The 17449-nt window shown below is 39.1% G+C and overlaps 1 protein-coding gene across 1 annotated transcript in view; it reads left to right on the top strand.

Annotated features, from left to right (window-relative positions):
- Positions 1-17449, top strand: part of HAT1 (histone acetyltransferase 1) — a 92200-nt gene that overhangs the window by 41717 nt on the left and 33034 nt on the right. Inside the window, exon 3 of the mRNA XM_007942686.2 lies at positions 3447-3567. Within this exon, the coding sequence (XP_007940877.2) occupies positions 3447-3567 (121 nt within the window). The remainder of the gene's footprint in view (positions 1-3446; positions 3568-17449) is intronic.

Below are 17449 nucleotides of genomic sequence, written 5' to 3'. Positions count from 1 at the left end.
CTCTCCTACCACCCTTACCTGGGTCCCTGCGGCTGACTCTTCCTCTACGCTACCAGAACTCCTTGTTATATATATAGACATTCTTATAGCACATATAAGTATGTATGTAGTAAGATCATCTGCCAGACTTATTTATGGTCATGGGTTGTTGTTGTTGTTGTTGTTATGTGCCGTCGAGTCGTCCCCGACTCATAGCGACCCCTCCTTGGGTTTCTAGGCAGTATCACTACGGAAGTAGGATTGCCCAGCCTTCCTTCCGAGGAGTGGCTGGTGGGTTTGAATCGCTAGCCTTCTGGTTAGCAGTCAAGTGCCTTAGGCACTATGCTACCAGAGCTCCTATAGTCATGGGTATATTCCCTTTTTCCTACTCGTACTTGATCATCTTGCCTGTCTACCTGTGTATCTACGTATAGATTAATGTTTGTTACTACTCATAACAGGAGCTCTGGTAGCGTAGTGCCTAAGGCACTTGACTGCTAACCAGAAGGCTGACAGTTCAAACCCACCAGCCACTCCTCGGAAGGAAGATAGGGCAATCTACTTCCTGGTGATTGCGCCTCAGAAACCCAAGGAGGGGTCACTATGACTTAGGTCAGACTCCAGGGACTCTACAGCACATAACAACAACAACAACTATTGATAACAAAGTGTTTTTTCGCATTACTTTCAAAGACGTGGCTTTGTCCTTCGCAGTGTATCAAATCAGGAAATCCAGTCAGTTGGTCCAATTGTTGGTTAACTTAGATCACTTAGTTTGGAGGTATCCACCCAGTGTCTCTAAGGCTAATATGCTTCCTTTTGTGATCTAGAAGTCAGCTGTGGGGAGATACTCTGAGACTGAAAATATCCTCTTTCCTATCAGACTTTCACTTAGTAGTTTTAGTATCCATTAATGATTCTTGCCTGAATCAGTTTTTTTTTTTTTTTTTTTTAACTATGATCATTGTAAAGTGGTGATTTTCTAACTGTATCATTCCTTCTTTGTTTATTATTTGGCATTCTACTTTAAGAAAGTCTTCTCTTCCTTCCCCCTTTCTTCTTTCTTTGTTTATATGAGAATGTAATCAGGAATTTTTCATTAATTAGGTTATAATCTGTTACTGTTAACAATTTCTTAACATTTTTGTAGATGTTACAGTTTTATAACATATAATAAAACATTTGTCATTTTAACCATTTTTAAATGTACACTTCAGTGATATACTTCAGAATTCCTTTTTAAGGGGGGAAAAAAGCTTTATTGAACAATAACTCACATATCATACAATTCTCTTATTGAAAATGTATAATTCAGTGGTCTTTAGTATATTCAAAGTTGTGTAACTATCACTACAATCTAATTTTTGAACATTTTCACCTCCACACTTCCCCCCGCCCCAAAAAAACTTACCTATTAGCAGTTATCCCACCCTTTCCTAATTCTTTTGTTGTTGTTATGTGCTGTCGAGTCAAGTTGAATCATTAATTTACTTTCTGTCTATAGATTTGTCCATTCTGGACATTTCAGAATTTATTTTTTTGAAGACTCTTGACTAAGTTAGAAAAGAGAATATCAGAGAGTAGGTAGAGACCAGGGAGCCAGAAGAGTTGGAAAATGACAGCAGTGCCATATTTGCTTTCTGGGTTCTTAAGAGGAGTTAAGTGTAATTGTTGTTGGTAGGTGCCATCAAGTCGAGTACAACAGAACAAAACACTGCCTGGTCATGCACTATCCTCACAATCCTTGCTATATTTGAGCCCATTGTTGCAGCCACTGTATCAATCCATCTTGTTGAGGGTCTTCCACTTTTTCGCTGACCCTTTCCTTTACCAAGCATGATATCCTCCAGGGAATTGTCCCATCTGACCACATGGCCAAAGTAGGTAGAGATAAAGTGTCATTAGACAGGTGTTATTTATTTTTTTTAGGCGCTCTTGTAGCATAGTGGCTAAGGCACTTGGCTGCTAACCAGAGGGCTGGAGGTTCAAACCCACCAGCCACTCCTTGGAAGGAAGATGGGGCAATCTACTTCCGTAGTGATGCTGCCTTGGAAACCCAAGGAGGGGTCACTATGAGTCGGGTCCGATTCAATGGCACATAACTTAACTTTAACAATTACTGCTTTCAGAAGCTCTGGATATCAGTGATTATATAAGGACATGGGGGCAACGTCTGATTTCCTCTAAGTTCACAAGGAAGAGAATCACCATCAATGTCAACAGCCCAAGGCTGATTCTTACGAGGCAGAGATCAGACATGCTATCACCCTCCTACCTTTTTAACAATTTTTACAACAACCTTCCATCTCACAGCACTCTCTACTTCTCTGGTGGGTTTGATAATTTTGTTGGCAATGGCCACACAATTCTCAGACAGTACTGAAGATTATGCGGTTTATTCAGGAAGCAGCGGGTTACAATTCAGGTTCAAGAACACTCAGGATATAATTCTTCAATCAGGACGGCCTCTCCTTGGTGATCCCATGGGCATGTCTCTCTTTGGCCCTTGGTCTCTTCCCTATTTGGACAAGTTTTACAAAGTCCTTTTAGTTCTGCCGGTAAGTATACCTCATTCCCCCAGCAAGCCTGCCTCTCTGTCTCATGCTGGTCTCTTGGCTCTGCTGCCACTGCTGCCGCCATTTCTGCCATCTCTCTGCTATCTCAGCACAGGTATCTTGAATCCAGGGATGTGCTCCACTCTTGGCTCTTCCCTCTTAGTGGCAGTGAGATCCCTTTTTGCCTTTGGGATGGCTCATTTTAAGCCTAGCAAGATGGCAAAACTAACCAGTCCCCATGTTAGGGTTCCATATGCCTTACTTGCATGGTCCCACCCACACAGGGTGGTACTGTACTTACATTATTAACAAGTACCCACACATGTACTTTTACTTACATTATTAACAAGCTATCCAGTCCCCTTGGTGGGCCATAAGCACTCCACATTTGCATATAGTCCCACCCTAGTCATCTGGTGGGAGTAACAAAGACAGACCATGGGTAGAAGAGCCATATTAAGTAATTCACTGCACCACAGTGATGGAAGCAAGTCATAATTTAGAAGGACTGGACCAGGGCTAGATCTTAGCTGCTTGCCTAGCTGGCTCCTAGTTTTACACTACATACCTTCGATTTGAAATGCCTTCTTGTACTAGTACTTGTAACAGCAGCAGCAATAGCAGTAGTAGTAATAGCTAACACTTATTGAGTACTTAAAATGTGCTAGTCAATGTTGTACAAGGTTTACATTTATTTTTAACTTATTTAACCCAGACAATAACTTGTAAGTATTCATTTTATATAAACGAGGAAAACTAAGCACAGTTTCATTACAAATACATGTTTTATTTTTTTAAATGTAGGTGTAGTTTAAAATCTTGAAACTGCTCAGGAAGTTGAAATTATTAGTTTCAGGGTTAATACTTTATAATGACTTTGCAAAAATTCATTCGCTGGTTTTTTTCTTTTAGTGAGACTGCTTTTGGTTACAAGGGTCTGAAGATTCTTTTATACTATATTGCTGGTAGTCTGTCAACAATGTTCCGTGTTGAATATGCATCTAAAGTTGATGAAAACTTTGATTGTGTGGAGGTAAGAACAAAAATTTATTTTTAACGGTTTTCTAATTGAGTTTAAAAATCTGAAGATTTGAGGGAATAGAATCTGTTAATATAGTGCTTGTAAAATCACATACTCAGTCTTTTGTTATGTAGGTAGTTGCATTCCTGTCATTTCACTTAACTCAGGGTTTATGATCTATTCTGTTTCCCAGGTAGACCTTCTCTATAAAAATTTTTGCCTTTATAATCCGAGTTACATTTTCTTTCTTTTTTATTTGAATGGTGATTTGGGTAAAAGTTAACAGCAGATTCGTTTTCATTCAACAATTCATACACATTTTGCTTTGTGACATTGAAATCCCCACCATGTAACAGCTCTCTTCCCATTTCCTCCCTTTGGTTACCTTTTCCTGTGTCCTTCTTACTTATGCCTTCCTGCTCATGGAGCTTTCTCCCTGCACAAATGCTGCTATTCTGATCTCCTACTAAGTTGTATTTCCTTTTAAACTCAGTTTACCAACTTTGTTTTTTATTTTGTATATGAAAATTACTTTTCTTGGAAGGTGAAGAAGATGGAGGGAAATACTTAAATTTTTAATTAGCTTTAATTTCATGCAGAATCTGCCCATTAAAGTTTTTCATGCTACGTTTCGAATTTCACAAATTTTGCAGTATTATCTTTATGAACATGGATAATTTAAACTGTTTATAGAAGTGTTTGAATAAGTGGATCAAAGAGAATAAAGACAAAGTGAGGAATTGAAGAATATGCATCCAAATATGTAGCCTAAATAATGGTGCAAAAAATATTCACGTCTTAATCCCTAGAACCTGAGAATGTTAACTCTAATGGCAAAAAGGGACTTTGCAGATATTGTTAAGTTATGGATTTTGAGATGGGGAGATTATCCTGGATTATACGGGTGAGAACTGAATACAGTCATAAGCGTTATTATAAGAGGAAGCCAGAAGAGATTTCACAACGGACAGAAGAGAAGGCAGTGCGACCACAGAGGCAGAGATTGGAGTGTTGTGGTCATAAACCAAGAATTGCTAGTAGCCGTCAGAAGCTAGACGAGGTAAAGCTCCTCTAGAGCCTATAGAAAGAAGTACATTTCTTCTCACACCTTGATTTTAGTTCAGTGATACTGATTTCAGACTTTGCCTCCAGAACTATGAGATAATAAATTTTTATTGTTGTGAACTACTGAGTTTTTAGTAATTTGTTATAGCAGTCACAGGAAATTAATACAGATTTTAGTACAGCAAGTGGGGTATTGCTATAACAAATAACTAAAAATGTGAAAATAGCTTTGGAGTTGGGAAATAGAGAGGCTGGAAGAATTTTGAGATTCATTATAGGAAGAGCCTAGATTGCCTTGAATAGAGGTAGAAATACTGACTTTAAAGATACTGGTGGTGAGAGACCAGAAAGATGTGAGGAGCATGGGAGGGAAAGCTTACATCATTTTAGAGATTACATATATCATCATAAACAGAATGTTACTAGAAATATGAATGTTAAAGGCATTGATGGGGAGGAAATGAGGAACATGTTATTAGATATTATTAGGAAGGATGATCCTTGTTATATAGTAGTAGAAAGCCTAGCTGAATTGTATCCTGCAGTTAGTTATGTAGAATGCAGAATTGAAATGATGAACTTGGATATTTAGCTGAGAAATTTCTAAGCATTGTGTTGAAAGCACAGCCTGTTTATTCTTGGTACTTAAAGTAAAATGTGAGAGGAAAGAGAGAAATCGAGAGAATAACTGTGAAGCAGAAAGGGTCTAAATCTGATGATTTGGAAAATTCACAGCCTATCCAGATTGCAATAGATGTGAATATTAGGAGATTCACCTTCAGAAAAACATGCTTTGGCAAGAAAGCCAAGGATGTGGCTAGACAACCTTTTGGTAGATGCTGAAGAGACTAGATGAGATACATGGGTTGCCTTAATCGTTTCAGCAAAGGGCAAGAATAGATTTAGGAAGGATCTGTAGAAGACTCTTGTCTAATGAATTTCAGTGACATATACAGGAAACCCACAAGGGTTTTGAGAATGTTACATCAGCAAGAAATACTGCCAGTTTGGACTGAAAGGGACAGGACAGTTGGACTCCCAGAATTCTATAAGCAGGAAAACAGGTTCATAAAATTACTCAGCTACAAACATGTGTTGCCTTTCGGAAGGAAGAATGACTTAGAGGGTAGAGACTGAGGCCCAGAATGTGGAACTGCGGGTCACAGAGGATTCTTTTCAGACTTTAAAACCTAATGGAGTTTGCTTTGGATTTTGAAATTACGTGGGACCAGTGACTCCTTTTTTCCTTCCATTTTCTCCCTTTTGGAATGGGACTATAACTCTTAACTATTATTCTATGCCTGCCCCATTGTTGTATTTTGGAAGTGATAATTTGTTTTCTAGTTTAACTGGTCCACGGATAGAAAGGAATTTTTCCACAGTATGGATCATTCAGTCTTGCCCATACCTGATTTAGATGATGAGATTTGTAAATTTTGATAATCAGTAGCCATCACTTGTCTGTCAGTTTGTCATACTGTGGTGGTTTATGTGTTGCTGTGAGGCTGGAGGGTATGCCACCGGTATTTCAGATACCACCAGAATCACCCATGGTATACAGGTTTCAGCAGATCTTTCAAAGTAAAATGGGGAAGGAAGGAGCCATCCACTTCTCAAAGGATTAGCCAGTGAAAACCTTATGAATAGTAGCGAAGCACTGTCTAATACATTACTGGAAAAGTTTATGAATAGCCCTGAACATTGTCTGATATAATGCCACAAGATGAACCTCTCAGGTGCGAAGGCACTCAAAATATGACTGGGGAAGAGCTGCCTCCTCAGAGTAGAGTTGACCTTAATGATGTAGATGAAGTAAAGCTTATTGGACCTCCATTTGCTGATGTGGCACAACTCAAAGTGGGAAGAAACAGCTGCAAACATCTGTTAATAATCAGAACATGGAATGTACGAAGTGTGAATCTAGAAAAATTGGAAGTAATATCCATACACCTACAAGGAAGACCAATTAATACTACTACTATTCAAATTTATGCACCAACCAGCAAAGCCAAAGACAAGGAAATTAAAGATTTTTACCAACTTCTGCAGTCTGAAATTGACCATACATGCAATCAAGATATGTTGATTATTACTGGGGATTGGAACGCAAAAGTTGGAAACAAAGACGAATTACCAGTAGTTGGAAAATATGGCCTTAGTGATAGAAATAATGCTGGAGATCGCATGATAGAATTTTGCAGTACCAACTTACTCATTGCAAATACCTTTTCTCAACAACATGAATGGCAGATAAACGTGGGCCTTGCCGGATGGAATACACAGGAATCAGATCAACTGTTGTTAGATCATTCCACAGGTCGACTACATCTGTGGAAAGAGGTGATGACAAAGCTTACTATCTTTAGCCAAAACAAGTCCAGGAGCTTACTGTGGAGCAGACGATCAATTGCTCTTATGCAAGTTCCAACTGAAGCTGAAGACAATTAAAACAAGTCCACAAGAGCCAAAATATGACCTTGATTATACCTCACCTGAATTTAGAGACCCTCTGAAGAATAGATTTGATTCACTGAACACGAGTGACCAAACACCAGAGGAATTATGGGATGACATCAAGAACATCATACGTGAAGAAAGCAAAATGTCATTAAAAAGACAGGAAAGGAAAAAAAGACCAAAATGGATGTCAGAAGAGACTCTGAAACTTGCTCTTGAATGGAGAGTAGCTAAAGCAAGTGGAAGAGAGGACAAGATAAAAGAATTGAACAGATTTTAAAGAGCATCTTGAGAAGGCAGTTATTATAATGAAATGTGCGAAGACCTGGAGTTAGAAAACCCAAAGGGAAGAACATGCTTGGCAGTTCTCAAGCTGAAAGAGCTGAAGCAAAAATTCAAGCCTTGAGTTGCAATATTGAAAGAGTCTCTGGGCAAAATACTGAATGATGCAGGAAACATCAAAAGAAGATGGAAGGAATATACAGTCACTGTGCAAAAAGAGGTAGCATATGATCGAGAACCAATGGTATTGAAGGAAGACGTCAAAGCTGCACTGAAAGAATTGGCAAAAAACAAGGCTCAAGGGATTGACGGAATACCCATTGAGATGTTTCAACAAACAGATAGTGCACTGGAGGCACTTACTCATCTGTGTCAAGAAATTTGAAAGACAGCTGCTTGGCCAACTCACTGGAAGAGATGCATATTTGTACCCAAAGAAAGATAATTCAACAGAATGTGGAAATTATAAAGTGAAAACGGTTGCAGCAGTATATTGATAGGGAACTTTTAGAAATGCAAGCTGGATTTGGAAGAGTCCGTAGAATGAGGGACATCGTTGGTGTCAGATGGATCTTGGCTGAAAGCAAAGGGTACCAGACAGATAATTTACTTGTGTTTTATTGACTATGCAAAAGCATTTGACTATGTGGATCATAACAAATTATGGATGACATTGAGAAGAATGGGAAATCTGGAACACTTTATCGTGCTCATGGGGAACTTGTACGTAGACCAGGAGGCTGTCCTTTGAACAGAACAAGGATTAATTGCATGATTTACAATCAGGAAGGGAGTGTGTCAGGGTTGTATCCTTTCATTTGCTCAGCATACATATTTTTCAGTCTGTATGCTGAGCAGATAATTCGAGAAGCTGGACTATATGAAGATGAATGTGGCATCAGGATTGGAGGAAGACTTACTAACAACGTGCGATATGCTGACGACACAGCCTTGCTTGCTGAAGATGAAGATGACTTGAAGCACTTACTGATGAAAATTAAAGACTACAGTCTACAGTATGGATTACACCTCACCGTAAAGAGAACAACAATCCTTACAACTGGACCAATAAGCAACATCATGATAAATGGGGAAAAGATAGAAGTTGTCAAAGATTTCATATTACTTGCTTCCACAATCCATACCAATGGAGCAGCAATCAGGAAATCAGATGACGTATTGCACTTGGCAAATCTGCAGTAAAAGACCTCTTTAAAGAGCTGAAGAGCAAAGATGTCTCTTTGAAGACCTCATATGCATGTGAAAGCTGGACAGTAAACAAGGAAGACTGAAGAAGAGTTGATGCTTTTGAGTTGTATTGGAGAAGAATATTGAAAGTACCAAGTACTTCCAGGAGAAAAACCAAATCTGTTCTGGACGAGGTGCAGCTGGAATGCTCCTTGGAAGTGAGAATGGCCAGACTTCATCTCACCTACTTTGGTCATGTCAGAAGGCACCATTCTGGATAGGGATGTCATGCTTGGTAAAGTGGAGGGTCAGCAAAAAAGGGGAAGACCCTCAACAAGATGGATTGACACAGTGGCTGAAATGATGACCTCAAGCATAGCAGGGATTGTGAGGCTGGTGCAGGGTTGGACAGTGTTTCATTCTTTTGCACGTAGGGTTGCTATGAGTCAGAGCCGACTTGACAACACCTAACCACAACAATAATTAGATGAGATTTTGGACTTGAGTTAATGCTGTTATGAATTGAGACTTTTGGGGATGTTGGGTTAGGGGTTTACATGGGATTGACATGAACCGTTGGAGGTCCTAAGAAAATTACATGTATTATTTCTGGCTGCTGCTCTTTTAAAGTATTGACACTTTTTATCAAGAATTGCTTCACAGAGTTGGTTTTTTTTTTGTTTTTTTTTTTAATGAAATTCCATTTTTGTCACAATTTGTAAAATTTTCAGTTGGAAATTGCATTCTTTTACTAAAATTGCTTATCCTCTAGACTTAGAATCTGACACATTTTATCAAATGCAGTGACATATTATTGATAGTACTGTGCTACACTCAACTAGGCACAGAATTAAAATAATGGAAAATGAAGATGTTACATATTATCATATACTGTGTGTCGTAATTTACTTCTATAGACACAGCAGTTCTGCCAAAAAAAAGCCAACTTTTTTGAGTCTTTTTAGACTGCAAGTTAGGGTCTTTTATGAAAATAAACTGTTAATGTGACTCTGGTATGAAGCAGATCAATCAAGAAACAAGGCGGCAGCAGGCCTTGCACTTAAAAGAACTGGGTTATAATTTTGGCAGCGTATCTTACCTGGGTAACTTTGGGTGATGGTACTGAAGCTCTCAAATTGATTTCATCAGAGGATAATACTCATATGACATTATAAGGAGTAAATGAGATAGCTTTCAGTATGTAAAAGTGCCAAGTACAGTGTCTGGAACTAGTTACTTCTGAAGCTACCAAAAGGGCTAGAGAGTTGTTGAGTGTGACTTGCATAAAAGATCTATGTAATGTGCTTTTCATAATTTAATACTAAGGAAAGTTTTTTTTTTTTTTTTTTTAAAGAATGTATAATCTAGCTTACTTTTTATTAGAAAGCTCTGTAACTCCTCAGCTTTTACCTTTTGTCTTAACTGTCATAAATTTCAGTTAAGTTTTGAGCTCATTTGTAACAGGTTAGGTGGTTCCATTTTTTTGGCTTTGTTTTATGGTAAAGGATTTGCCCAAAGTCACATAACTAGTGATTGCAATTGTACTAGATGATCACTGGTATTCTGTGTAATGTATTGTAATGCCCTGTTTAGACTATGTTAGCATTATTCATGACCTATTCTAAATGGGCCTGAACTTTTTCATTAGTCTTTATGTCTGCTTTTTACCCTGTGTATTTCATTCTTTTTTCTTCTCCTAGCTGTTAAGCTGTTAGCTCCCAATATACTGCTGTCATGAGAGACTGCTCTTTTGGAAATAATCTCAGCCTTGTGGGTTAAAAATAGCTTATCACTAAGTTTAGTGGGATCGTTTATAACATAACTTAGTGTATAACATGAAAAAGATCCAATTAGTCTCTTGTATCTATTGTTCAACTTTAGTGTCAGAAATATTTTGAGCACTTAGTCTGTTTTTTGCTCCCAGTTCCCAGCCATATATAAATAACTAAGCTTGCCAAATAAACAAGTAACTGCACTTAATATCTGTTTTATTTAGTTGTTTATACCCCTTGGAAATGTTTGAAATTTTACAGATACAAGAGTGATTCTGAGTGATGCTGTAGTTTTGGTGATTTGATGTTTGAAAAAATTTAATTTTAAATAAACTAGTATTTAACATGAACTGAGTATTTCTTAATAGATTGTTAAATTTTTCAGATCCAAACCCAGATAAATATTCTTATTAAAAGTACAGGTGGTATTTTCCCTTGTGTTGTACAAAATTCATTGTTGGGTTTTATTTACTTTTTGTTTTATTTTCTTTTTAAGTTGAGGCCAATAGAACTGAATTGATTTCTTCCAAAGAAACTATTGACTTAGTTATTGATAAATCTTTCAAATGCTGAATGCATTGGAAACAGCTCTGGTATTTGCATTGACTTCTTATCATTCCACTCTTGAAAAACAGATTGTCCTATTTTAGATACATTGTATTAAAAACCCAACACACTGCTGTCAAGTGGGATCTGACTCATAGCAACCCCGCCCTGGGTTTCTGAGGTGGTATCACTGTAGAAGTAGATTGCCTGGCCTTCTTTTCGAGGAGTGGCTGGTGGGTTTGAACCACCAGCCTTCTGGCAAATGCCTTAGGCATTATGCCACCAGAGCTCCCACACTGTATTAGGAATAAGGAATTAATCTTTCATACTGTCTTTTTGTAAGATTGCTTACTTGCTTTGTGGTCAGAAATCATTTCTATTAAATACTCAAATAGAGACCTTTTACTTTTTTATATATAAAAAAAGTAGGAAGTAGGTATGGGGCACATTTGTGCGTATTCATTCCATAATGCCTTCTGTGTTCTTGATACAGTGGCAAAAAAACATAGTACTGCTTGTGATGGTTAAGGTTGTATGGCAACTTGGCTGAGTCATGATTCTAAATGGTTTACCAGTTATGATGTAGTTATCCCTCTTGATGAGATCTGCTGTGAACAGCCAGTCAGTTGAAATGGAGTTTCCTGGGGGGTATGTGGCCTGCTTCTGATATATGTGGATGTTCTGGCAAAGCTCTCTGGGTTTTTGCTCAATCTGAATCCTGTATCTGGCTCATCATCATCTGACCTCCAGTTATTGGACTTGAACCAGTGGCTTGCCATATCACCTGCCAGTCTTGGAATTGTTGCTTTCCTAGCCTGTGAGCCAACAGCCTATCATTTTACCTGCTGATCTTGGGTTCATCATCCCCTACAGCTATATGAGTCAGGAGAAGCCTCCAGTTTGAAGTTTGACCCACACACTTGGGAAATGCTGGCCTCTACAACTATAAAAGCCATTTCCTTGAGATAATTTCTTTCTCTCTCTCTCTTTTTCTCTGTCTATATATATTTCAGGAGCTCTGGTAGTGTAGTGCGTAAGGCACTTGACTGCTAACCAGAAGGCTGGAGGTTCAAATCCACCAGCCACTCCTTGGAAGGAAGGTTGGGCAATCTACTTCCATAGTGATACCGCCTCAGAAACCCAAGAGAGGTCGCTACGAGTCGGGTCCAACTCAGCAGCACATAACAACAGTAACAACAACATACATATTTATATACAAGTTTCACTAGTTTGGCTTCTTTAGCGAACCTAACCTAATATGTTTGGTACTGAGGGCAGATCTGGAGAAACAAAATTGTGAGGATGAGTTTTTTAATTGATTCTTAAGTCTGATTAGTCATAAAGGTGCTGATGGTTGTACCATTAGTAAAGGGAGCACTGCCAATCCATAGTGTGAGGTGGCAAGATCAATACACAAAATAGCACCAGCAATAGATGAAGTATTGGTGAGAAGTGAGGCTCTAGGAGATTGCGTGTTTGGTACTTCTCTTCAGGTTTCTTTCTTTCTTTCTTTTTTTAATGTGATTTGGATGAAAATTTACAGAGCAAATTCACTTTCCATTCAGCAGTTCACGTACACTGTGTCTCATGACATTGACCACAATTCACCACAATGCAACAGCTCCCTTCCCACTTCCTCCCGACAGTCACCTCTTCCTGTGTCCATCCCTTCACGCACCCCTGCCCCCTGAGCTGTCTTCCTGTGAATAAACATCCCTTCTTTCTCCCTTGCTTGTTCTCTCCAAGGAGTGTATCTACCTCCTATGCCTGTCTTTTGTTTGGCTGGGAGCCACAGATGTGGGTTTAATTCCAGACCTGAAGGGCAGCTAGGGCCCATAGTCTCAGTGGTTCCACTGGGTTCTATCAGACCAGCAAACCTGATCCCCCTGTTTTTTTCCCAAATGATTTTGAGTTTTGTTCCATGTTGTTCTCCCTCTCTATCCAGAAACTTTTTTGCAGTTTTGTCAGAATGAGAAGTATAAGGAAGCTGGTGGGTTGGTCCTGCTTAAGTGGTGAAAGAACAAGATGAGCTCAGGGCTTCAAAGTCACAACTCAAGCATCACATAAAAAAACAGTGTTTTCACTTGTACCCTAAAAGAAAGCTGCTTGAGTTACAGAGCTGATATTGCCAGAAAACAAACGCAGAGTCTTATCATAAGAATGACTGAATTAGAATACAGATTGAATTGCCATCCTTGAATGGTGTCTGAAGTTAAAGTGAGGGCATTGATTGGAAAGAAATGAGATCCTAAAACTTGGGATGGGGACATATGGGCAGATAATTAGGAAGCTGAAGATGTTGAGTCTCTAAATTCCATTGAATCACTCCTGCCATTAGAACCATCCCTCTCCCCCTCATCTGATGAGAGTTACCCAGCTTTGCCTGCTGAGTCATTGTCTGAGATACTATCTGGGGGCATTGTATAGTGCATTGCCTGAGGCCTGTGCCTTACAAAATGTTGCTGAATGTTCCCAGTGAGCCCCAAAAGGTGAAGTACAAAGTGTGATTCAGGAAGACTCACACTGCATTCCAAAAGAACTGCTTGATTTTTCTAATATATACAAACAGAAACCTGGAGAATATGTGTGGGAATGGCTATCAAGGGTATGGGATGACGGTGCAAGGAATATAAAAGTGTATCAGTCTGAGTGTATTGATTGGACCCAATGAGCACAGATTCTTCATTCAGTGTTTCAGCTTGAGAAATTGAGAAAGGTTCTGATAGTTTATTTGGTTGGTTTACTGAAGCATGGATCATGTGTTGACCTACACTAAGGTAGATTGAAGTACCAGATATGCTTTGGTGTATTATAGAAGAAGGTATGCAAAGGCTTAGGAAAACTGGTATGTTAGAATGGATTTATCGTATTAGACTCATAGACCAATATGAGTGCCCAGAGGACACACCTTTTACCGGTACAGTGAGGAGCAAATTTGTGAAGGGAACCGTAGCATCCTTGAAGGCTGCTGTGATTGCTGTTTTATATAACCCACATTTGACAGGGGAGCATCTGATTGAATTAAGATACCTAAGTATTGTGGGGCTGATTGGACTCCTTGGTGGTTAGAGCCAAGTGACAACACTTAATGGATAGCAGAGTCAAAGCAGTAATCAGAATAATCTGACTCATGGATTTATGGTATTGGCTACTGAGGCATGGGGTCCATAGAAGTGAAATAGATGGGAAATCTACTAAATATTTATGTGATCTATACAAGTGAAAGACTTCTAGGTCAAGTGAACAGCAGTCTGACTTGAGTGTCCAGAATCGAGTCATGGCCCCTCAGTCAATTCCCAGACTTGAGTCAATTTACAGACCCACGATCCTTTGAATGAAGGTGAGGCCAGGTCTCCTTGAGAACGGTCCCCACTACACTGTTAGAAATATGTACTGTTAATCTTTTTCCAGCCTTTCCCAAAAGAATCTTTTATGAGATTGACTTTTCCTTGGGGAAAAAGAAATAATCAGACCATTCTGGGATTATTGGACATTGCAACATTGAAAGATTATATGGAAAAAATATTGAATGATGCAGAAGCATCAAAAGAACGTGGAAAGAATATACAGAGTTACTGTACCAAAAAGAACTGGTAGATCTTCATCCATTTCAGGAGGTGGCGTATGATTAAAAAAAAAAAAATGATATTGAAGGAAGAAGTCGAAGCTGCACTGAAGCGATTGCTGAAGAACAAGGCTCCAGGAATTGACAGAATACCCATTGAGATGTTTCAACAAACAGATACTGGAGGCATTCACTCAGTTATGCCAAGAGATTTGGAAGACACCTACCTGGCCAATTGACTGGAAGAGATCCATATTTGTACCCATTTCAAAGAAAGGTGATCCCACAGAATGTGGAAATTATCTAACAATATCCTTAATATCGTACGCAAGTAAAATCTTACTGAAGATAATTCAAAAACATTTGCAGCAATATATCAACAGAACTTTCAGAGGTGCAAGTTGGATTCAGAAGAGGCCACAGAACAAGGGATATATCATTGCTGATGTTAGATGGATCTTGGCTTAAGGCGAAGAATTCCAGAAAGATTTTACTTGTCTTTTATTGACTATGAAAAAGTATTTGATTGTGTGGATCATAACAAATTGTGGGTAACATTGAGAAGAATGGGAATTCTAGAACACTTAATTGTACTCATGAGGAACCTGTACATAGACGAGGTGGCTGTTGTTTGAACGGAACAAGGGGATGCTGCATGGTTTAGAGTCAGGAAGGGAGTGTGTCAGGGTTGTATCCTTTCACCATACTTATTCAGTCTATATGCTGAGCAAATAATCTGAGAAGCTGGACTATATGCAGAAGAATGTGGTATCAAGATTGGAGGAAGAATCATTAACAACCTGCGATATGCTGATGACACAACTTTGCTTGCTGAAAATGGGAATGACTTGAAGCACTTACTGATGAAGGTCAAAGAATACAGTCTTCGGTATGGATTCTCAATATAAATAAAACAAAAATTCTCACAACTAGACCTATAAGCAGCACACGATAAATGGAGAAAAGATTGACGTTGTCAAAGAGTTCACATTGCTTGGTTCTACGACTGACACCAATGGAAGCAGAAGTCAGGACATCGGACAACATGTAGCACTGAGCAAGTCAGCTGCAAAAGACCTCTTTCAAGTGCTGAGGAGCAAAGATCTCTCCTTGAGGACTAGGGTGCACCTGACACAAGCCATGATGTTTTCAATCACCTTATATGCATGTGAGAGCTGGACAATGAGTAAGGAAGACTGAAGAAGTATTGATGCTTTTGAGTTGTGGTACTGGTGAAGAATGCTGAAAGTACCATGGACTGGTAAAAGAACTAACAGGTCTGTCCTGGAGAAAGGGCAGCCGGAATGCTCCTTGGAAGCGAGAATGGCCAGACTTCGTCTCACCTACTTTGGTTATGTTATCAGAAATGATATGACCATTCCCTGCAGAATGATGTCATGCTTGGTAAGGTGGAGGGTCGACGAAAGAGGGAGAGGTCCTCAACGAGATGGATTGACACAGTGGCTGCGGCGATGGGCTTAAGTATGGCAGGGATTGCAAAGCTGGTGTGGGAGCGGGTGGTATTTTGTTCTGCTATGCATAAGGTCACTATGAGTCGAAGATGACTAGACAGCACTTAACAACCACAACAACAGTTAATACGTCTCAGCAAACTATTGAATGATGTAGGAAGCATCAAAAGAAGATGAAAGGAATACACAAAGTCACTGTACCAGTGTTCATCTATTTCAGGAGGTAGCCTTTGATAAAGAACTAATGGTATTGAAGGAAGGAGTCCAAGCTGCACTGAGGGAATTGGCGAAAAACAAGGCTCCAGGAATTTATGGAACACCCACCACAGTATTTTCAACAAACTAATGCAGCGTTGGAGGCGCTTTTTCATTTATGTCAAGAAATTTTGAAGACAGCTACCTGGCCAGCTGTCTGGAAGAGATCCATATTTCTGCCCATTCCAAAGAAAGGTAATCCAACAGAATGTGGAAATTACTGAACAAAATCATTAGCACAAGTAAAATTTTGCTGAAGATAATTCAAAAACAGTTGCAGCAGTATATTGACAGGGAACTTCCAGAAATTCAACCTGGATTCAGAAGAGAATGTGGAACTAGGAATACTGTTGCTATTGTCAGATGAATCTTGGCTGAAAGCAGAGAATATCAGAAATACGTTTACCGGTGTTTTATTGACTATGCAAAGGCATTAGGATGTGTAGATCATATTTAATTATGGGTATCATCATGAAGAATGAAAATTCCAGAACACCTAATTGTGCTCATGAAGAGCCTGTACATAGACCAAAAGAATTTGTTTGAAAAAGGAGATATTGCATGGTTTAAAATCAGGAAGGGTGTATGTCAGAATTGTGTCCTTTCACCATACTAATGCAATCAGTATGCTAATAATCTGGGAAGTGACCTATATGAAAAGGAATGCAGCATCAGGATTGGAAGAAGACTCGTTAACAACCTATGATATGCAGATGACACAACCTTGCTTGCTGAAAGTGAAGATGACGTGAATCATTTACTGATGACGATCAAAGATTTCAATATGAATTACACCTCAGTATAAAACAAAAATCCTCACAGCTAGACTAGTAAGCAGCATCATGATAAACCAAGAAAAGATTGAAGTTATCAAGGAGTTCATATTACTTGGATCTACAGTCAACACCATTGGAAGCAGCGTGAATAAATGAGATATCATTTTGCACTGGGCAAATCTGCTACAAAAAAATCTCTTTGAAGTGTAAAGAAGCAAAGATGTCACTTAGAAGACTAAGGTATGCCCGACCCAAACCATGGTCTTTTGAGTTGCCTCAAATTTGTGTGGAAGCTGGGCAGTGAATAAAGAAGACCAAATAAGAATTGATACCTTTGATCGTGGTGTTCGTGAAGAATACTGAAAATACCATGGACTGCAGAAGAATGAACTAATCTGTCATGGAAGTAGTGCAGCAGGAATACTCCTTAGAAGTGAGAGCGGAAGGCGGGGCAAGATGGCGGACTAGGCAGAAGGATTGGACAGACCCTCTTCAACAAAGAAAAGGGAAACCAAT

Source organism: Orycteropus afer, unplaced genomic scaffold (assembly GCF_000298275.1).
Source record: "Orycteropus afer afer isolate SDZICR_OR568_19922 unplaced genomic scaffold, OryAfe1.0 scaffold00001, whole genome shotgun sequence".
Classification (NCBI taxonomy): domain Eukaryota; kingdom Metazoa; phylum Chordata; class Mammalia; order Tubulidentata; family Orycteropodidae; genus Orycteropus; species Orycteropus afer.
The sequence above is the reverse complement of the archived record's forward strand: the minus strand, read 5'-3'. Positions and strand labels throughout refer to the sequence as shown.